Source organism: Psittacula echo (assembly GCF_963264785.1).
Source record: "Psittacula echo genome assembly, chromosome: 2".
Taxonomy (NCBI): domain Eukaryota; kingdom Metazoa; phylum Chordata; class Aves; order Psittaciformes; family Psittacidae; genus Psittacula; species Psittacula echo.
In genome coordinates, this window is record NC_137737.1 from 79,880,980 (window position 1) to 79,904,843 (window position 23,864).

Genomic DNA, 23,864 nt, shown 5'->3' on the forward strand with positions numbered 1-23,864 from the left:
CAGCATTCCCACTTTCCTCATGCTTAGTGTTTGTTAAACTGCCCACCACTGCAGTCTGCTCCTTCCTTTCAGCTGGAACCTCTGCTGGTGGAAGAATACCACAGCTGCCAGAGGAAATAATGTAGCTGCCTGGGAATTGAAAAACTGGCAAATTCCTTGGGCCCAGTTCTTTTTCCCATGTCTAATTTTCAGTTGTAGATTTTACTTTACTTGCTGTTAAAGGCCTTACTTATTTTCTATTTCATTATATGCCTTCAACTACTACGGTGTTGCAAAAATACACAAGTCAGTTTTAAATTCACAGAGAAATCATGGAACATATCATCCCCTTTGAAAAAGATAGCCTTGAGGTCTCATTTAATGCATGCAGTGTGGTTATGACATCTTTGCCCAATTGCTGCTATGAAGGAGCAAAAAAAAAAAATCACCAGAGACCAAGCTTGTCCTGTGCTTTGCAAGCTAATAGGGTTGAGAACCTTTTCTTTCTATTATATCAAATGCCACAGAAGCTGAATTAGAGCAGTGACTTTCAACAAAACAGAATAGTATTGGAGGTTTGTGTTGATATTGAATATAATAAACATATAGCATGGCTTACAAGCTAAAATGTCAGTATGGGGACTCCAGTGTACTGGAACAAGTTTGGTCAAGGCAGACCTGAAACATTCTTTTTGAGGGGATGTGTCATAGGTTACAGATTTATATTCTCATAAACTAAGGACTTCTGCTTAATCAAAACAGTAAAAGCAAAAATCCTGATCAATGGGGATTTACTTAGCCAGTCCCATTTGGTTAAGCAGTATGTGAGATGATGTATAGTGGCCCTGAAATTCACAGAGACAAAAAGCTTATTATAAGTAAACAAAAATAATTGACAGAAAAAATTTGAGTATTAATATTTTTCTTATAGTAACTGTATTTTTCAGTTTTGCTCTTTGAAAACATTGCAGTGATGCAGAGTAACTTCTGCCAGAAAATGGAGCTTGTTATTTGCTTGACTGCTATAGCTAAAAGGATAATTGTATGGAATTTTAAATCAAACAAAATCAGCCTTTAAAATCAGGTCCAGGTAAGTTCCAAGTTCAGGCCTGGCGAGACCTAATAAGCCCTCAGTGTTGCTAGGAGTTGAGACCTCCAATATCGTATTACTCATTGCTGGTCAAAAAGCCAGGAAGTCCAAGTGCAGACTAAAAAGAGGGCCTGAAGGTCCTTTAATACTAACTGCTGCAGGGTAAGTGTTTACCATCACATAATCAGGACCAGTTTCCTAAAGGGCTTATGCCAAAGATGCCATGCTATAGACTACTTTATCAAAAAAGAAGATATTAATTATCACAGAATAAAGTTTATTTCTGAATTCAGTTAAGCTAAAAAAAAAAAAAAAAAAACAAAAAAAAGAGATTTTACACAGAAGTGGGAAAACATATATTATTAATACTTGGAAGAAGCTACATTGATTAATAATACATTACAAGCTTGCCAAAAAAATGTACCATGGAACACCTTCATCTCATTGAGGGTCCTTTAAGGAGCCAGGCAGGTTCAGATTGGGTATAAGCATCCAGTGATGAAAAAACAGACTATCCTGCTGAACATGGAATTTTTTATTTAGAACCTGTGCTTTTGAACATATTCAGTGGGGAACTCCCACCTTGTGTGTCTCATAGTAATGAGGAGTGTAACAAAGGGGAACCCTCTAAACACTATACATTTTTGTCAGAGTTCTTTACCCTGCAGGTATTTGTTGGCCCACATTTTGGAAAAATGAGGCACTTCAGAAAACTGATGCTTTCTTTATAGCTAGAAGGAATAATGAGTTGGATTTATTTTATTAGTAGAAATTTATTTCCAAAGGTTTTTCACATATGTCTTGCTTAACTCTTCATTAGTACACTGAGTTTCTGCATTACTGGGCATGTTTCCTTGTTAAAGGTAGAACTTTTTCATAAATATTAAAATAAATATTTCATACCAAAGTTTGATTATTTCCAAAACCTGAAAAAATAAGTTAAAGACTAAAAGCAAAAGTACATCTATTTCCTTTCATAGCAACAGTGTTCAAGCAATTAAATGAAAATTTGGTTTAATACAACATTGTCTTTCAATAGAGAAGAATGGATAAAAGCTGTTTATCTGTAGGCATGCATCCTGGTCCAGAAGGGAACTGATGACCTTTCTCTCTCAGCTGCTCACGTACACAAGAGCTGGTTAAGTAAAAAGACAGGCTGTGCTGATCCTTCCTAGAAGTTAGTGGTCAAACTTTTAACTCATCAAGCATTAGATTGGTCTGAGCTAGCTCTGTGGACAACTAGGGCTTGTTTCCAACCATTAAAAACAAGCTGCAAGAAAGAATGAATGGGTTATATTTGCTTCAACATTTAAATGACAAAAACTGTATAATTACTTGGTATAAATTATGCTTTATGGAATCAAACCAATTAAGTGAAGTGATTGATTCATATTTTGTAAGGTTATTGTGCTTCATTTTTCCTGTCTCTTTCTTTTGTTCTCTAGTGACGGAGTGCCTGTGAAAGCGATTTAGAGAAATAAACTCTTATATGCTTAGCAATAAAAGCACATGTGTATCATTTTAGGCAGAGGAATAGTATGCCTTTTTATTTTAATATGACAGAAATACATTTTAGAGGGTAAGGCCTTGGTGTAGAAAAAATATAATCAAATTTTAAATTTTATACAGTTTTTATTCTGATATTAGCAAGCAAAAGATGATTCTTAAGTGTCTTGTGAAGTCAGCAATAAGTTGAGTTTATTTTTAAGGTATGTATTTTTAAGGTTATGCTCCCTGAATTTACTTTTTTTTTTTTTTTTTATTCAGAAGAACTATTAGGCTAAAGCTTATGTTTTATCATATAATTTCCAGCTCATGGGAGAATTTTAGGGTAATGATTGAAAACTGTTTTTAGTAGAAGACAGACTCATTAGGGTTTGGACCTAAAATTTGAATTTTGTCTACTTGTGCATGTCTTGGCTTTAAAAAAGAAGCTCTCTGGTGGTTAGAAACTATTATCTTGGGGCTGTTTTGCAATCACATTTGCTTGGATGGTTCTAGACCAATGTCTAGACATAACAGGGGACATTATTTTGCTGTCATTGGTCTTTCCAGAAGCATACCATTGAAAATATTTTGCATAAAAGAGCATGGCAAATTTCCAGAAATGCTGACATGCTTGGAAACAGAAATGCAATTATTCATCTTTTGGCAATGTCACCTTAAATAAGGCAAGGTTGAACAATCATTCCTAGGACCTTGCACATCATCTGCCTGTCCATATTGTAGAGATTTGCAACTAACTGGATTTGGATTTCAGGAGTGGCCACTACAGGGTATTTCACAGAATGTGTTAATATTTTCACTGGAGACAGCAGAGGAAACAATGATCTTAAATAAAAAAAGTCAACAAAACAGACAATTCAGAAACTGGAAAAAAATACTATCTTTCACTGACACAATTTCAGGACTTTCAGTGCAAGTAAAGAAGACCTTTATAAAAGAGAGCAAGTCCTTTTTTCTTTTAGTTATATAACCTTTGGGTGCTACTTGGATGATCCATTATCTGGATGATCTATGATACAGATTTATTATCTATTTCACAATTATGGTATTAAAAATAGAGTTTACATATTATTATCCTTTAGATAGCATCAGTGATTATTTATTGGTTCATATAATATTTTAATAGGTTTCCTTTCAAGTACTAACATCTGTATAAATATTTTGACAAAAAGACAACCAAGTGCTGAACTTGGACTAGCCTGCCTACACATACTTACGCATACCACCTCCGTAGATTTAAAAATCTTGTCAGAGTTATTTATCTACATATTCTGGGAAGCATAGTACATCACAGAAATGGTACACACACTATTTAGCAAAGGTTTTACTATATAGAAGTAGGCAAATTTTGTTAACTCGGTAAACTAAATGTGACTGATTCCATTCATGTTTCTTTGAACCAGTCTTGCTCAGATTTTGTTGCAAAATTGGGTTCAGATGCCGAGTGCAATTAAAAGGTGTTCTGGTCCACATGAGGTAGAAGGAAATATCTTTTAACCCACTGCTTTGGATGAATGGCCTCTGACATAGAAGTTCCTCAGATAACAGTATCTGTTTTAAAGATTTCAGAAGAATGTAACACAGATCCCATCCAGTAGTAATATAGGCATCTACAGAAAAGGACTGTATGATAAAGAAATTATTCTGTTCAGTAACTTAAAAAATTAAAATTATGAAAGCAGAGGTTCTGATAAAAGAAGTAAAAAAAAAAAAAGAGGAAGATTTTCTAGAAAACTTACTTGGGATTAAGGCTCAGAGATCTGATCTGCCTAATTAAGTATTTTTACAAGTATTCCCAGCTTTCTGGGAAGTTATTCTACCCACTGCAATTTCAGAAAGGGAAGTATGGCTTCTCTTGGTACTCCTGTTAAAAGGTGTTGTGCTTTGTATACAGCAGTTGTATCTTCATTGGCTCTCGGAATGGAAATGAGTCCATCGTTCATTGATTAAAGAATGTGCTTGGCAGACAAGATGCCTTCATTCAGTTCCAGCAACTAATTACTTATTTTATACCAAATGGGAGATACTTACACAGGACAGGTGGACAGATTCACTGCAGACTAGCCTGGAGGCAGTGATTAGGTAAGAGACAGAGTCAGAGCTTGCTTTGAATTTGAAAGAGAAGGAAGGTTGAATCCTGGTCTACTCCATAAGACAGAAATGGAAAAAAACACCAGCTTAGTTTTGTAAACCAAGCTTAAGTCTTTTAATGTCAGAAAATGTTAAAGAAATCTGATTTCCATTTACCTGTGAGTTTTGCGTAAAACAGAACTGTATTTTTGAGTTGAACATTTTTATTTCAACCGACTACTTCAAGGAGTGATGTAAGACAGGAATGCAAAAACTCCTGAAACCTGCTCATGAGATTGTAAGCCAGTCATGAAACCAGCAGCCATGCAGAGGTCATTGTAATTTTGGATCGCAATATTAGTGAGCTGCTCAAGTACAGCTTTAACACCAGAAAAACAAGTCATATCACTTTGTGAATAAGTACTAGCAGACCAGTATTTGTTCAGCGCTGTTACAGAATCATAGGAGGACTTAGGGTAAGTCTTCTTTAATCCAGGTTCCTTCTAAGTCTCACACTTCTGTACCATTGGGATCTGTGCCTCCAATTTCTCTGACCTTCTCTTTTTTCCTCACCCTGTCTATCCCTACATTCAACATGGACACCTGTCTCCCTTCTCCCAGAAGAGACACAACTTTGTCCTTGATCTCATTTTCATCTTATAACTACAGTGTGGCCATCATCTTCTCCTCCACAAGTGTTTTGTTCTTCCCAATAATAACACTACTAAAACAATTAATCCTTTGTTGGTTCACTGCTAGCTCTGAGACTCTCCACATTTTACTATACTGAGATCATGAGTCTTAACCATCCCAGAGAGATAAGCTCTTTATGGTTCTATCTTTCCACTACACTGTCACACAGCTTAGTGACCCTTGCTTGCTGTTTGTATTTGACCCAAGTTAGCTGCATGTTTGACAGCTAGTCATAAAAAAGCCTCTCTACTTTTTTTCTACACCAGCACTCAATCAGTGCAATTATAGACATTTTTACATAGAATAAAAGAAGGTATACAATGGTTCATATTTTGCTTTGAAGACTTGAAGAAGGACATGAAAGCGTTGGGGAAAGTTCTTGGACATTTAAACCATCCATACTGTTAGCTTTAGCACATCCACTGGCCACAGTTTTGACCAACACCAAGTAAAACTTTCTCAGTCAAACTCAAGGCATTTTTGGAAATTAGTACAGATCAGGAACTATTCTCTGCAGTCACTTTCCAAGAAGCTGACCTATTTTGGTGTGAGTAAAAGAGTTTAATAACATGGAAATAGGCCATTCTATACTAGCTATTTCTGGGCCACGGAGTACAGTCATAGCTCTTTTGAGCCTATGCTTTGCAATTCAGGCCATACAGCCCACCTTGGGTGACAGTAGCTGACAGTTAAGTAGGCTTCTGTTACTATTTGTTTGTGAGCAACACAAAGAAGTTAACATAAAATTCAACATCTATGCAGATTTCTATTTACACTTATACCAACTTTCTCTTATATTTTTATTATTCTTTTTTGCATCAGAATTCTTTAAGCACTTTCAGGAAGAGCTGATTTGTTCCCAAAAGTGGACATGGTATTAGTAAAAGCTCCCTAGAAAGGTTTTGGGGTTTTTTTGGTAGCTGTCACTGTTGCATGGTCTTGATCATAAAGCATCTTGAAAGTGAAACATTTGATTCAGACTGAACAATAGCTGAAAACCCAATTAAGCATGGTATTTTGAAAAAAAAAAAGAAAAAAATAAATTGGAGGGAGAAATACTCAGTTACCGTAGGTTCTCAAAACACTAAATGCTTAGTAAGATTTGTCTGCTACACTTACATTGATTTTAAAAGTGTCTCAAGAATTCATAACTAGTAAAGATTATCCTTAAAGGGTTTTTTGGCATACTGATAGGATGGAACAAAAACCTCTTTAAAACTCTAAACTGAGAGACTGAACCCTCAGCTTCAAAGCAGAGCATGAAGCAAATATAGCTATTTCTTGGTACAATTCCATAACCAATGAAAAAATATAGGTAATTTGTCACTAGGTAAAATGTAATACTCTGATTGCACAGTAAGCAGTAGTCCAAGAAATACGAATAAGCACAACAGTGGTTAGAAGTTAAGTATCATCTGCTGGTAGTAAAATTCTGTTGTTAGTCTGCACTTACCCAATCAATTTTCCCCTATCACCAGGTTTAAGGGGTAATTGATCATTAACAGCAAGACTTATAGGTCAGTTATTTTTAAACACATCATTATCATTATAGTAGACTATTAAAAATTCTTAATTCTATTTTACATCTGTTATCTTCTGTATAGAAGTGTAAACAAATATGGTTCATAGAAATTCAACAACCTTTGGCAGGATTCATGACATTCATTCTGCCTCAATGTGTTTTCTCTAGAAAGCAATGAAGAAAATACTAATTCAAAACGCAGAGAGTATTTAGATTGGATGCATGAAATTATCCACAGGAACCTTGGGATGGCTTTAAAGCACCATGCATCTCCACCTACTCTCTGATACTGAAGAGTAACTAGGGCTACAGATTTAACAGCATGGGGTTGCCTTGCGATGCCTTGAGAACTGATTGCAGAGTGACTCACAGACTACAGTTGCCACTTGCTGCGTCACTATCATTTCTGGCAGCATATGCTTTTTCCCCAAGGCCTTCTGTCTAAGTAAGAAATCAACACAGTCTTCTGCTTCTGACCATGCTGGGCTTGCTTTTTTAAAAATCTAAAGGCTATAATGCAGCATAAAGTGAAACAGACCATATGTAATTTTCTAATTATAATCACAATAGTTTAGGCTCATGATTTCCAAAAATACCTAACAACCACAGTTGTAGTCAGATTTTCAACAGTATTCTACTCCTGGAAGAAGCATTAAATGGGATGCCCAGAAACTGCTTGCCACAATCCAAAGGTTCCTACTGACTGCAGTAGAAGCTGCAGATACCAAGCAGCTTTGAAATTGCCTTCTCTGAGTCCAAAATGCAGTTGAATGAGTCCAAAATGAGTCCAAAATAGTTGAATTTTCACATGAAGAAAGCTATAAAAAAAAAGTAAGAGAAATATGCTAGAGGAACTCTCAAGTTTGCTGTTGAATTCATGATAATTTTTTTCTCAGTGGCTTCCACAGGAATGTTTGATCTTATAAATGTGATCACCAACATGATCAAGAGAAGGATCTATAATTAAGTACTCGGTGCCCACAAATTTAATTGCAAAATTAGTAGTATTTATATAGAGATCTCACCTTTAAATGCTTAAATTAGGAAACATAAACATCACTTTTGATAAGTTGATCATACTTGCTGTGAAGTAGAAGAGTCTGCAACTGTGAAGCCATTTGACATCCTATTGAATTATTATTTTTTAGTTTATATCACACATTAAATCACAAGTATTTTAAGTAAACTGCATACAGTAAACCAAAACTTACAACAAAGAACAGTAAACTATTATGCACTTGTACTCGATGATTTAAAATTGTTGTGTTTAAAAATAGTAATTTTCTGCTTTAGACTGTGCCAACATGGTAAAGTAATGTACATCATAAAATGTACCCAATAAGCATGTGAAAATCAAAGCTTCACAGGGAGTCTTCTGAGTTATACAAATGTTGAGTATGTTTTGTTTAGATGATTTTAGGCATGTAACTCAGGTGTGTAAACTGGAGCATAAGAGGTTCCATGTGAACATCAGGAAAAACTTCTTTACTGCGAGAGTGACAGAGCACTGGAACAGGTTGCCCAGGGAGGTTGTGGAGTCTCCTACGTTGGAGATATTGAAGGCCCGGCTGGACAAGTTCCTGTGTGATGTACTCTAGGTTACTCTGCTCTTGCAGGGTGGTTGGACTAGATGATCTTTTGAGGTCCCTTCCAACCCTTAGGATTCTGTGATTCTGTGATTTGCGGCACTAAAGATAGGGACCTAATTTCCTTTGTTGATGGAGAGAAAAATGATTCTTCCAATAGAGATGATTTAGAGCACTTGGCTTAGATCCAAAAGTAAATGGTTTGACCACATACAACAGAGTAAATGAATTGTAGTAAAGTTATGTTTATTGCATTTGGTGCCAGAGTAATAAAGAAAATGTGAAAAAGCTCCTGCAAGATATTTAAGAAGCAGAGATGTTGAGCACAGTATTACAAACTCTGTGTCCCATTCTCAGCAATATACTTTTCTTCATGCTAATGTTTCACATACATCATGCAGTTTGAATTTTATAGAGGGAATAAGTGCATTGATTTATTTCATGGTGATGGTGTGATCACGAAAATATGACCAATAGACCTACCTGATAAATGCCAATTGCATGCTGCCTGAAATTCTGAAAAAGGAAAGATGTTTTCTCCTGTAAAGTGTCCTTATTCTATCCATAAGACATGTTACACATTGATAATTCTTTATAACTACTGTATAACTTACGTATAAACTTTTCATTCAGGCTTTTAGACTATACACCCTAAAATGATTTTTCTTATGGTATTTTGTACTACTTCTTTTGTTTGGTAATAGTTTCTTAACCAGTAGACTGGATATTAACAGACAAGTTCTTTATTGATCATGATGTGTAATGAAGCTGATTTTCTAGAACTGCTTTTCCACATAAACCGTTAGAGGTTCAGGAAGCATATTGTCTAAGACAAGAACACATTGACAAAGTCAGACTTTGCACAGATGAGCATTTAGCCACCATTTTCCCATATAGCAACACCAATGGAAGGGGAAGTAATAATCATAGAATCATAGAATAGTTAGGGTTGGAAAGGACCTTAAGATCAGCTAGTTCCAACCCCCCTGACATGGGCAGGGACATCCCACACTAAACCACGTCACCCAAGGAATCATCCAACCTGGCCTTGAATACCGCCAAGGATGGAGCATTCACAACCTCCCTGGGCAACCCATTCCAGTGCCTCACCACCCTCTCAGTAAAGAATTTCTTCCTTAGTTCCAACCTAGACTTCCCCTGTTTCAGTTTGAACCCGTTACCCCTTGTCCTGTCACTACAGCCCCTGATGAAGAGTCCCTCCCCAGCATCCTTACAGGCCCCCTTCAGATACTGGAAGGCTGCTAGGAGGTCTCCACGCAACCTTCTCTTCTCCAGGCTGAACAGCCCCAACTTTCTCGGCCTGTCTCCATACGGGAGGTGCTCCAGTCCCCTGATCATCCTCATGGCCCTCCTTTGGACTTGTTCCAACAGTTCCATGTCCTTTTTATGTTGAGGACACCAGAACTGCACACAAGACTCCAAGTGAGGTCTCAGGGGAGCAGAGTAGAGGGACAGGATCACCTTCAACCTGCTGGTCATGCTCCTTTTGATGCAGCCCAGGATATGGTTGGCTTTCTGGGCTGCGAGCGCACACTGAAGCCGGCTCATGTTCATTTTCTCATCGACCAACACCCCCAAGTCCTTCTCTGCAGGGCTGCTCTGAATTTCTTCTCTGCCCAACCTGTAGCTGTGCCTAGGATTGCTCCTACCCAGGTGTAGGACCTTGCAGGATCCTTGTAGGTTCCTTGGTGGGATCTTTCCTATACAGTAATAACAACATAATTAAAGTAGTTACTCAGGAAGTTGTTGTTGTTGTGATTTAAGCCCAGCTGGTAACTCGGCACCATGCAGCTGCTTGCTCATCCCTGTTTTCCTTCCTCCCACTGCCTCCCTTCCTTGGGCAGGCTGGAGAGTAGAATCAAAAGAATGTAAAATCTGCGGGTTGAGATGAGAACAGTTTAATAATTAATGTACAATATGCTACTACTGCTAATAATAATAATAATAACAATAATGATAATGGGAAATAACAAGGGGAAAAAATATAAAATTAAAAGGGGAAAGGAAAAACAATAAACACAAGTAATGCATGATACAATTTCTCACCACCCACCAGCCAGTACCTAGCCTGACCCAAGCAGTGATCGGTCCCTTCCGGGTAACTCCCCCCAGTTTATATACTGGGCGTGACATGCTGTGGTATGGAATACCCCTATGGCTAGTTTCGGTTGGGTGTCCTGTCTCTGCTTCCTCCTGGCTTCTTATAACCCTTCATTATAGACTTGATGAAGTTCTAGAAATAAACATTTTCTTCCCCTCCTAGTAAAACTGTGCCACCATACAAAAGAAAATTTAAGATTCTTTGAAGAAGTTCAAGTATTATCCTTGCCTAGGTATTAGGACACCCACATCTGTGTGTCTGTGGCTCTAACCAATTGTCTCTAGGATAACTTCTACACTGTTGTTAAAAAGAATACTCTGTATTGTCTTTGCTACACCCAGCACTCTTTGGAGACAGAAGCTGTGGGTCCAAATACCTTCAGCTGAGAAAATAAGATGGCATTTCCCATCTCCTGAACCCTTGCTCCAACAAGGTGGATTATACTCTGTGGAATTAGTCTCTGACATGCAATGAGGAGGTTTATTTTGAGAAAGCAATGGCACTCACAAACTGACAATGGCTTATCAGTGGAAAAAAAACCAAACAATTGGTTAAACTCATTTTTCAGTATACAAAAATTATACGAAGTATGATGAACTTTTTTTTAACCCTTTAGGGAAAGAAGAAAGAGGACGGTCTTGAAAACTCAGTCTTCTAGGTGACCTGAGGGGCTGACAGAGTTCTGTCTCTTCAGCTGCCAGCTCTGGGGAAGCACCATCATGTAGATTACCCTAAACCTGGGCAAGATCAAACTGAAAAGCGGTTTTGCTTCTGCTTATTTTCCCTTAAAGAACTGGGGACCCTTGGACATCTGGGATCTTTGCAGTCTGGGGAGATGTAGCTCTTGCTAGGTGTGGACTTTGGGATCCACAGCAGAGAAACAGGATTTTTTTAAGAATAGCTATGCTCTATCTAATAAGGCCATAAACCCTAACTCAGAGCAGTAAGTCTGAGGATGGGAGATGTTTTACCAGCCTATGCCAGGTCATGTGTGACCTGCATCAGAGAATATGGTGACAAGGCCTGGCCTTTCTCTTTTCTGCACAAAGTCTCAGCCCCCTGCAGGGCAGAGTTGCAGCTGGGAGTGGCACAAATATATCTTGCTGCTGGGCTAAATCTCATCTTCCCAGTTTTAGGAGCATGTACATCAGATGTCACTAATTATTAGCTGATTAGCTGTAGCTGATCAAACAGGTTTAGCATACTAAGTATCTGCTTGTATTTATGCTATCCTTTCTTTTGCCTATAAACTTGCTGTTAAAATACCAGCAAGTACACATGAACTGTTGTCTTTAGATTCTCCCTAAACGGACAGAAATCAGTGCCCTTATAACCTGGACAGCATAAAAACTGAAATGCTTTGGTAAATTAAGATAACAAGAATATAATCATATACATACATTTTTTTTTTCTTCCTGAGAAAATATTAAAGGTTTAGATCAAAAAGAAATAAATTATTTCAGTGTGGTTGCTTATACAATTGATGCTATCACTATTAACTGCAATGCAATACTTTGGCAGCTGCCAAGTACAACTGAAAAAAATATAGGCAAAAAGCTGGAGAGGATAATCTTGCATACGCATAGTGCTTGTATAGTGACAGATTAGAAAAAAGCTTAAATAGCATTTACAGCTATTTTGTTGAAGGCCATTATGCATTTAGCTTGAGTCCTTAGATGCTAACCTGTGTTATTTCTTCATACTTGTTTTGCTGATGAAATATAATGATGATTTTCATTTCTTCTTATCAGAATTGAAAACCTTCTTGGTAAAAGATGATGTACTCAGGAACTGAAGGTGTAGAGAAATAAAATTAAAAAAAAAACCACTTCTTTAAGTAAAACCCCAGAACAGCTTTTGAGCCTCAAAAACTAAACCTAATCTAATCATGTCAAAAAAATTGTAAATGTGTGCTGGATTTCAGTCAATATGAATGATTACCTGTTTACCTGTCATTTACTGAGCTCTGATTTTTTTTCCTGCTATGTGCTTTGAAACCATCTTTGTTTCAGAAACTCGGAGGCAGCATGTTAGCTCACCTCCAGTTCAGTCTCCTGAATGCTTATTACTCAGCTTTTAGGGCTGAGTAATAAGCCCTATCAGTCATTTCAGCCTAAAAGCTTCAAGAGCATCATTGCTCATTTATTTTTATCATCCTCATTGAAGCCGCTGAACCTGAAATTCCGAGGAACTTTCACATTTTGAGTCACTTAGAGACTATACAGATGTTATAAGGGAATGCCTGAATGCTTATGCAAAGCTACATAACCACTGTAGCTTAGCTTTCTCTAGTTTTGGATTCTGGGTTTGATTTTAAGTGTACTTTAAGTGTGAAGTGTTGTGTAAGTTAAGCGTATCAACTGGCACATGACTTTTGGCCTTAAAAACAACTTCTTTTTTTCTTTTTTCCCTAAAATTCCATTTACAACAGAGTGAAAAATCTTGTCCAGACAATATGCATTGCTACTTGCTTTCCTATATGTGAAAATATTCTGACTTGCATGCAATATACATGAGTGAAATCAGCGAAAAGGTAACTAGTTGCAGTGTTCAGTTTTGTAATGCAGCCTGAGGGAAGTAAGGGCTTTCTCCTTTGGTACATCCAATGTAACTCATCTTTTACAAAAGCGAGCAGGAAACTTAGAAAACACATTTAAAAGTGGTTAATGGGAGTGCAAGAAAATATTTTTGTAGGCAGAGAAGTCACATGTGACAATCTACAGAATTTGACAGAACCGTTTGAGCAGCATAACCAGCTGCTGTGTAAGTTTGTCTGAGCTACTTGTTCCATCATTCCTAGAAGCTGCAGAGAGGAAGGTTTTCAGGACCTTTGAGAATAAAAGGCTATTACTCGGGCCTGATGTGGCATACTTCTACAGCAAATGGAGGTAATAGTGTATACAGGCAAAATGGACAGTAAAAACTGAATAATGCTAAACTGTCACAGCAAGACCACAGCAAGAAATAATGTCTTCTAGAAACAGAAATATAAAAATCTACAAAACTGTCTTTTTGTTGCACTTCGTGTGCAGCATGTATTGATCATTTCAAATGTCCTCTGTACAAGGATTATATCCTGGGGTAAAAAAAAAGGTGGTTTTCATGCTATACATTGTATTCTCTTGAAGTTTTTCCCTGAGCTGGCAACAATATACATTATTTGGTTTTATTTATTTTATTCTGAAAGTATTGTCACACAAGCACCATTAACAGCTTCCGCATGCTCTGAAGATAATATTACAGGAGGATGATGGCAGTGTAATTACATACTACATCTTCAGAGATCTGATTCTGGCAGACTTGAAGATTACTTCAGAGTTTCAAATTAATCTGAATGACCACATCTTTATTGCTGTTGAATTTCTGGAAATGATGAAATGCCAAGTCATTGAAAATAACTGATAAAAGCCTAAGTAATCTGAAATGAGTAATGTAGTGTTTCTTTGACTCCATCGAAGTCCCATACACTTTACAGCAAGGTACAGTGTTTTATAGAGAAATGTTTTTTTTAATGAATTTGAGTGCTCTTCAGTTCACTAAGAATAGATCAACTAGGCAAAGAAGTAAAACTCCATTATCATATGCTTTTACATTTTACATTCACTAAAATTGTGGCTGTAAAGAGCAAACACTGCACCAATGATTTCTGTCATCCAATGTAGAAATCTGTAAAAGACCTGGGTATCAGGGCTTAAACTATGCTCTGGAAACAAGGCAAGGTTTGCCTTCAGGTATAATTTGCATACTGACAGACCGAGGGAGGAAGCAGACAAAACAGATTTTTTTCAGAGGCAGTCAGACAATCATACAGTCCAAACTGCTAGCTCACTAAAGAGTAGGTTTGCTCCTAATCCAGCAGTGCTAATGTCATTTTTTTTTCCTCACCTGAATATATTGCAAAGCTGAAAAAGCTGACACAGCATGCACTGTGAGGAGATAAAGACAGGCAACAGCGTCTGCTGTTTAATTCAAAGGACTGGAAGTGAAAGTCATCTATCCTGCTGTTACACGATATACAACTTCTCAGAGCCTCATTTTGTAAAGAGGGACTGAACCTCTACCAGGCAGAAATCTCAGAGAAACCACCCTGATACACCTTTCGCTAATCATTGGTGCCTGTCCTGCTGTACTAGTGGAAAAGAAGTGTTTATGTCCTCCTATGTGTTTGTGTGTAGAGGAACAGAAAAGGCCATTACCAATGTTTTTCTGCACCAAAGGGACTGTTGTATGAGAGCTGTTGGAGGATATCCCAGGAAAATTAAATGATAGAGCAAACAAATGCTAGCTGAGGGGCAGGATGGAGTAAATCAAACATCCTGGGTCCACTGAAATCAGTTCCAAAAGCTGGTGATTTTGACAGCAAAGGCTGCTGCATGAAGTAAGGTGAACACTACCTGCTCACTGCAAATACTTGTCATGATGGTGTTCACTGGCAAAGTAACAATTCCAGCAAGAGGTGCAGCTGAACAGGAAAGGCTGGCACTTCAGTAGCGGTGTATTAAGTCAGGGCACAGTATAAACTAAGGCCTGTTGCTACTGATGTCGTTAAAGTGAAGGCTTACTCAAAGTACTTTGTACCTTTTCTTTTAGCTATTTCAACTATTATACTTTGAATTTTTTTGACATAGCTGTTTCCATGAATTAAATGTTTGTCCTCACATATGAGTAGTAAGGCTTATTTTAATAGTGTGTAATTTTTGTGTTTGGTTGAGGGTTTTTTTGACTTTTATTACCACTAAAGCTAAATAAGCTGAAAATGAGACTCTGAAGAGCTAAAAATTTATGGTTAACACTGAAATTTTAGTAGGAGCACCCTCTGGTGGCTAATGTATAAACAGTGCTCTATCTTCTCTCCCCTCAAGGAGTTGTACATGTAGTTATACTACTAAGTATTACAGAAATGGGTGGAAACCCTTTTTCCACTGTATTTTTCCTTTCAACTACTGTGAAATGCATAGATATATTTTCCTCAAACAAAATAGAAAAATCAGATACTAAAAATTGTTAAACATAGGAGAAAAATACTTATAAACATGTACTGTCTACAAGCAGAATTTTATTCAAATGAATTAACCATATGGGTAAAATTAAAGATAGAAATACAGATATCTATTTCAAGAGATAGAGATATAAGGCCCTTACAGTTGCAATGGACCAAATTTAAAAACTAGGGAAAATCAGTGGGTAAACATGCATATCTTTTTCTAATCATTTGTTGTTTGATTTCATAATTTTAATTGGATTATTTATGTCCGTTTCTTTTGCCCAGGCTCCATGGTTTTAATCAGACATACTATGTTAATTATTAAGAAATCCCAAGAATAACTGTCTACCACTTTGTCACAGGTATCTTCCATTTAAAAGTACCTGAGTCTTCTCATGTTGGTTCTGCTATTGGAAGGATCAGAGCTGTGGACCCTGATTTTGGGAAAAATGCAGAAATTGAGTATAACATAGTTCCAGGAGACGGAGGGAACTTGTTTGACATCACAACAGATGAGAACACCCAAGAAGGAGTTATCAAATTGAAAAAGGTATGTGGCAATGATGGGGTGTTTGTACCCAAGGGAGAAAATAGGTGAGAGAATTAAATGTTGTGCAATTAAACCCCATAATTAAGACACAGTTGTTTGCATCTTTATTAGAATCTAAGGCTGCGATCTTAGTCTTAAAAGCAATTGTACTTTAGTGATTCATTTCACATACTATCAGGTATGACTTTTCATAAATAATGTCAGTTATATCAGCAGAGAAGTAATTCTTATCTCTGTTAATAAAGTATAATTTCTCTTTTATGGGAAGTTTTCCACCTAAAACCACGTGAAAAAATGTGCCAGATCAGAGCATGGAATGAAAGAACTATATTTTATGTTTGAGATAATGTATTGCATTTTCACTTATAAGAATTTTATTTTGAAAAATTTTATGTTTTATTTTAATAATGAAGCTGTTGTATAGTACTGTAGAGAAAAGAGCTTTTATTTAGGGTAGAGGAGTTCCAAATGATTGCAAATCAACATGTCCTACTTCCAGTCTCCTGATAGTGTTTCAAAGAGCTGATTATCAGATACTCATGCAAGGGAGCACACTGCAACTCAGCTGTTGATGTTCCTTTATTTTATGAGAATAAGTTCAAGGTTATTGAATTTATGAACTTTAAAGATGGAAAGGATAAGTGTTATTTGGAAATTAGTGATAAAAGCACTCAGTGGGAGAGATAGATACAAAATAGGGGCTGTCACATTTTAACTAATGGTTCTTTCCTGAGGCCAGGCATATACATGTACACCAATGATCAACTTTTTAATATAGAAAGAGATTTGAACCACCAACTCATTTTGAAAGGTCAGCTTATGTTTCATAGCTCATTCTTGGAGGTGTAATTTTTGTAAAATAAACACATCTAGGAGCTGAACACTTTGCAAGGGTCAAGGAAGGAAAGCGCTTTGGATATGTGTATTAAGACAAGCTTTAGGAATAGAAAAGCTTTATTTCCAATAAAATTTAGGATTTAGGTACTTAAATTTCCTCTGGCTCTAGCCATGGGTTTATATTTGCATTATATTCATTCTAACAATGAAATTCCTGGTTTCAGCCTCTTGACCTGGGAAACAATAAATTATCCATGGGTGTATTAAAGGACCAGATGATGTCAAGTCACTTACTCTTCTGCTAGTTTTAATGACATGATGGAATCTACAATACCCACAGGAAGTAATTTGATGAGACACAAACTCTTTGCACTTTTCACACACATGCCCCCTTTTTTTCTGACTAAAAGTCTGAATGTGCTGTTTCCTCCTTAGGTGAATTTGTAAACTTTGCTTCATTTTTAAAAATTATTCTGATCACCTTTTTTCTTCTATGCAGATGACTCAAAAAGAGCTCCACCTGGAACTGTCAGGCTGAGCAGCTGCGTGCCCCTCTGTATGCACTGCCAGTCAGAAATGACAATGAGTGGGAACCACTGAAAAATTAATGTTTGAGCATTGGAAGTAGGTTTTGGTAGGATTCAGTTCTCCCTCAATTAGTCCTAAGCCTCAGATGTGCTGCTTGTTTTTATACACAGCAATGGAACTTTTCCATACTTGTGGTTAAGTGTATATATATTAGACTGCACGGACAAAACTTTCAAATTGGTAATGCAGATACAAACAGCATGCATGTAAAAATTGTAAGTGGTAGAGAGGATTCACATATGAATCTACTTGATACAGTTATCTTGGGATCAGCACAGACAAAATGCCTGGCCACTTTTGAGACTCTTATATGAGGAATTATATCACAGCTAATTGAACCACTAATTAAATAAAAACCAAAACACACAACTAATTCTGTATGCTGATACTTTACAGTTGGTCACTGTATTTTGCTGCATTCATTTAGTCTTTTCAGTAACAAGATAGGGCATATCTGAATGTTTAGGACATTTTAACAACAGCAGAACATCACTTTATTCTGCCTAATGTAAATGATAGATCTCTGTCACTGAACAGAAGGGGAGAAAATATAATCCTAATCTCTTCTTAATCTTATTCATCATAGGAAGCCTGGGGCCACTGACAGGCTGTGAAGGTCAGGGAATACTAGCATTGTTCTATGCAGGATTGTGGAAAGAAGATTAAACCCAACATGTAGGTCCTTCAGAACAGCATGACTTTATACAGACCATACGTCTTGCGCTTCACAAAACTTTTCCCAGGGAAAAGGTCCCATTCATAAGCTTTAAATAAACCAAGTGTTTTAAGGCATTTTGGAATGACCCAAAATCCTTCCACTCAAGTTCCTTGCTGGATCCTAGGTTAAACAAGAGCAATCTGGATTCTTAGTGATACTGTCAACTCAAGTTTTCATACCCTTTATGCTTACGATAATATAAATGTGTTTTCATGGGTTGCAGTTTTCAGATTCCAGAAATGCTGCACATTCACAATTCTGTAGACACCTATTAATGTGTGCTACCCATATTGTACAAGCCTGCAATGGTGCCATTTGTTTGCCTGCAGAGTAGCCATTTTACATTGCATGGTGTTCAAAACACTGATGTGACATTATGGGATTATGCAAATATTTAAGTTAGGTATGCATTAAAGTCCTTCTTTAAATCAAAGCTGGTAAATGAATAGGACCAAAACTTTCAATTATAAATTATAAATAATTAATAGTCAAAGCCACTAATAAAAAGTGCCATGTTCTTTAAAACTCGGTTTGCTCTTTTTCTGTACCATAGGATATTCTGATGCCATAAGTGCTGCAGTAATTAAGTGCTGAGACATGTCAAAACCATGCCTTTATTTTTCCTGGAAAATTTCTTGCAGCTAGAAACTGTCAGTCACTGCATAGATGCTTTTTTTTGTTCAGTTCTTATGCAAAAAACCATGAAGATTTTTCTATATCCAAATTGAGAAAAATGAAACCTTCTTGCATAATATCTTTTTTTGGTAAAAAATGCATTTGATGATAAAAAATTGCACAAGCCAAATTGGTTTTTTTTTTAGCATACTAAGTGCATTGGTGGAAGCAAAAAGCCATTCTCTGCTTCTCAGACACCAAATGGGCATAAACAGCTACAGCTGGACAAGGTGCACATCTTAAATGATCTGGTTTAGGTACTAGTTTATGTTCATGCCACCATCCAATATAAACTTGATTACTACTGCTCTTGTGGTATTTACATATATTAACAATTAAATAGCTTTTCTTATATTCTACTAAAGAAAGGATCCAAATGCCATTTAGCACCACTGTGTGGTTAGTACTGTAATGGCTTCCTCTCTCCCAAAAAGGGGAAAATAGTAAAAAGAGGGGGAAATGCCTGACTTTAGGATAGTGCTGCATTCAGTTTTCCGTAAGAGTACGAAATGCTACAATATTAGGAAAAGAATGACCATTATCTTCCCCTGTCCGGTGCTATTTAATACAGTGTTTATTGGTGTTTACAATTATATAGTATCTGTCATCCTACCTGAATGCTTCAGGAAATTTGAGTGTAAACTACTAGAAGCAGGGTGGCAGAAAGTACCATCTCCTTTGTACCGGAGCTCAGTTACCTCACACAGGGCACAAAGTAGTGCTCCCAAGTACAGGAAGAAAGTGTGTCAGTCCCAGGCAAGCTCGTGATTTTATTGAAACTTCATTGAAACTGAATCTTTAGTGACCAAACCCCACAGAAAAAGAAAACAGAAGGATCTGATCTTCACTGAGTAGCTGGCACTAAATTTATTAAACTAAGGATGAGTTTATAAGGTAAGTCTATTGTGTGTGGAAGCCTTTTAATTGGCTTAGCGTGAACTAATCCAGAAATTGAGCAGAGTTGAAGCATTAAGTCTGGATCAGACATTACTGTACAAATTTGTGCAAAGTGCCATTAAAACCCAGGAAAAAGGCCCTGTTTCTATGGTGCACCTGGTATGATCCTATACTGCTGCACTATACTGAGTGAGCTGCTCCATGTGGGTCAGTGGAAAGGCAGGGAACAATTGCACTGGAATGGGCTGCCCAGGGAAGTTGTAAATGCTCCATCGCTGGCAGTGTTCAAGGCCAAGTTGGACAGAGCCTTAGGTGGCATGGTTTAGTGGGAGATGTCCCTACCCATGGCAAGGGGGTTTGAACTAGATGATCTTGAGGTCCTTTCCAACCCTAACTATTCTATGATTCTATGATTCTATGATCTTGGGTTTTGGTACACTTGTCACACAGGTGACAAAACTGTATCCACCAAATCACAGGATGTCATGGAGGACACTGCATGATGAGAAACAATAACTTTAGTAATGATATAATAACAGAAACTGGGGAAATGATGAATAGACCCAGTAGCTGCAGGGAGGTATTTGGAATGTATGCTTCCTTATAACTTCAGGGGCCACCTTTAAAAAGATTTTCATTGGAGTCAGCATGTAAAAGTTTGACTACAGACTAAGCTGAGCTGTCTTGCTCATGTCCATGTATGCAGTGCTGTGATATTACTATAATGTAAAAGCAGTCTGACAGCATCTGTACACCACAACAGTGAGCATAAGGCAGACTCCTGACTCTGCCTTATCCAGAATTGCATTATGGCTACTACTTGCTTTACTAGCAAGACTGGATGGGCTGCTCATCCCACCACTTCTTTCTCCAGAGGTAGGGAATACCCTCTCCAGGTGTGTGCACAGGCACCGCCTGCATATAATCATAACTAACTTATGAGTTTGTGTAAGTGGGAATTGTGGTCTTACATTTTGAGGAAGAAGAGCAACCTATATGAAGCCTTTCAGTCAGACAGAAAGTAGTGACCTAGGTACAGGCACAATTCTAAAGACCACCATGGTAGCCACAGAGGAGAATGACAGGAAGAGTGAAGAAGAGGACATCTTTAGTCTCTACAGTTTTCAAATAGAGCTGTTGGGTTTGTTTTTTCCTGGAACAGTGAAAGGTACCTGCAGAAATGGGTAAGATGCTTGAGAGTAGCAAACAGATGAATCCTGACATTGATCAGCTTCTCCTCTCTTCCAGATACAGAACATAAGTATATTTTGCCTACTTCCCATCAAGTCTTGAAACACTCACTTCAGATTTGGTCAAATTATAGCACTCGGTGTAGATTTGGCCTATAAATTTTGTGGTTTACTGTCCATTCTCACCTTTAACTAATGAATGCTCCTGGTTGATTTGGAGCTTGTTTTAACAAATCAACCTGCTCTACAATGCCAATTATTTCCTCGTGCTATTTAAAATCCAGTGCAGAAGTGTAGTTACTGAAATGTCATGCACAGCAAACAGTCTTATGGCAATATTTCACAAAATATACAGTCACTCAACCAATCTTCAAGGGCAAACTCTTGCCAGGTTTTGAGACAGGTATATATGATGCAGAGTTGATCTACAACAGCACAGTACTAGTCTGAAGACAAGACGAAGTTAATATGTTCTTCACCTCAACCTTGTTCTACCATCCATAACTATCCTTATGCAGTGGGACTTACAATCTCATTCCCAAATACGGCTTTTCCATCGTTGTAGGTGTGGGTCCTGAAAGCCTGTATCACGATCAATGCTGTTCTACCTCTTCGGTGTGGATAAATAGCAGAAATTTCTGGAGTTTCTTGTCCTGACTGTTTGTGAAGCAGAACAAACTGACAGAATGGCTGTATTCATTGTATCTTTCAGCCCATTTTTTTTCCCAGTTCTTTAATTGTCTCTCTTCTGCCCTGCTTTCCATTCATCCATCTATCTATCTATCTATCTATCATCTATCTATCTATCTATCTATCTATCTATCTATCTATCTGTCTATCTATCTACCTGTCCATCCAATATCTCATTTAGATAGATACATCTATATAGTAACATTTCTTAGCTTCTATCTTAAATATGGGAAACAGTAATATTTCAAAATACATTTATATCTAACAGAGAGCTGTTTATGTGCTTTCCTAGTCATAAATATGTCTATTCATGATACTTTCAGAGTTGCAAGATAAAATGATTTGTTATTATGTGTTATTCGATTTTGGAATTTGTAGAATGCATTTGTTACACACGGCTGTACATATGCTGATAGTGCTTTACTATGCAACTACATAGAGCAACTTGTAACCGTAACACAGGGAAAGCCAGATAAGAACCAGTAAGGGAGCCAAATACATCTATTCTGTCACTAGCACTTAGAATATCAATTAGAAATACTCTAATTGTTGAATAGTTCACAGTTACTAAGGATTGCCTTAATATTAGCAAAAATGCTGTTTACGTGGAAAAACTTGTAGCTTTTGTAAACTAAAAAAACCCAACTTTATTCAGAATTAGTTTTCTGAATATTATTCTTTTTATAGAAGGAATAAATATTTATTTCCATTGGTTATTTATTTTTAAAAGACATTCCATTAAAATCTGATTAAATGAAAGAGGTTTCAATAATTATTTTTTTTCTGTAAAATGCAAACATTCTGCTATCTTACCAGCAATCCAGATTTTGAATGAAATTATGACTGAGCACTGTCAGACATTCATTATATAACAGCAAAACATGTCTTAAAAGAAAAAAAAAAAAAAAAAAACAGCAAAAAAAATTGTATGGATAACTCATTTCCTTCACAGAGTTTAGTGATGTTTGTTAAAAAAAGACATATGAAGAAATGCTATTTTAACACCTTGAAAACTAAAAATCAAAAAGGTTTTGCCTGAGAGCTAGGCATACATTCAATTCTTCTGTTTTCAGGCATATCAGAAAAATGCCAAAATTTAGCACTATCAATAGCTATCCGTATGGCTCAACTGTTTAAAACTGCAAAGATCAGAACTAGTTAGAAGATTGTAGCATGGGCTGCCCATAAACACAATACATCAAAACCGTACCCTTTTGCCGCATGATACATGTTGTACAAAATATTTTTCTTTTTGAGATTAAATCCTAGGTTTACTACTTACAACATTTCCCATCTTTCCACAGACCTTTCAGTTGTAGTTTAGCCTCTTGTATGCCATAAGGCTAAATGCTGCTATTTTCATAGAATCATAGAATCACAGAAGCAGCTAGGTTGGAAAAGACCTTTAAGATCATTAATTCCAACCATTTTGTGGGAGTCTGTCACTGATTTCTTTCTCTGATGATGGCTCAGCACTTTCTGCTTGTCTCTTCGAATGTTGAGTGCCATCTGTGCTTTGTACTGGCCATATATTGTTTAACCTCTAACTATATTTCTCATCAGACCCATAGAAAGACAAAGAAAGAACTGGTTTCTCTGATGTTACAGTGGAAAAATTATTTCCTTCCTTGAGGTCAAACTGTCTTTTCAAAAATATACCATAATGCTGCCCATAATGCTGGGCGAGGGGGTGAGAAGTGATGCAGCCACTTAATCCACCTGCTAGATAGCTGTGCAGTAAAATATGCTAGCCTGAACACACCAATACATAGAATTGATTGAAGTTTTATGCCTTGCTGTCTGTCTCCAAACAAGCACTCATTTCCCCTTGTATCCCGAAAGTTGTGAATGGACACTGGCCAAGGACTGTGATCTGATACTCCTGCCTTGGAAAGTAACTCAGCGAAAGACAGCCTGCAAGGAATGCACGGATTGTGGCTCTTCCCTTTAGTACATCTATCTGCAAATATACTTCTGTATCACAGGAGCCAATGTGAACAGTTTAAATGCTATTTTGGGGTATGAAAGATACATACAAGTCATCAGTTAGAATAACTACGTAATTGAGAGCTTAGATGTCTTGCTTTCTCTGTATTAACCATTTATGTCTAGTTTAGCTCCTCAAACTTCCATTTTTTTCCACCCCAGACTGGTTCTTCAAACTCTA

The 23,864-nt window shown here is 37.1% G+C and overlaps 1 protein-coding gene across 2 annotated transcripts in view; it reads left to right on the forward strand.

Moving 5' to 3' along the window:
• The window catches only part of CDH12 (cadherin 12), a gene marked incomplete at both ends in the record, with an annotated part of 182,738 nt that overhangs the window by 118,405 nt on the left and 40,469 nt on the right, over window positions 1-23,864 (forward strand). For both annotated transcript variants that reach the window (XM_080609777.1, XM_080609778.1), the window contains one exon: window positions 15,915-16,102. In XM_080609777.1, the coding sequence (XP_080465903.1) occupies window positions 15,915-16,102 (188 nt within the window). The remainder of the gene's footprint in view (window positions 1-15,914; window positions 16,103-23,864) is intronic.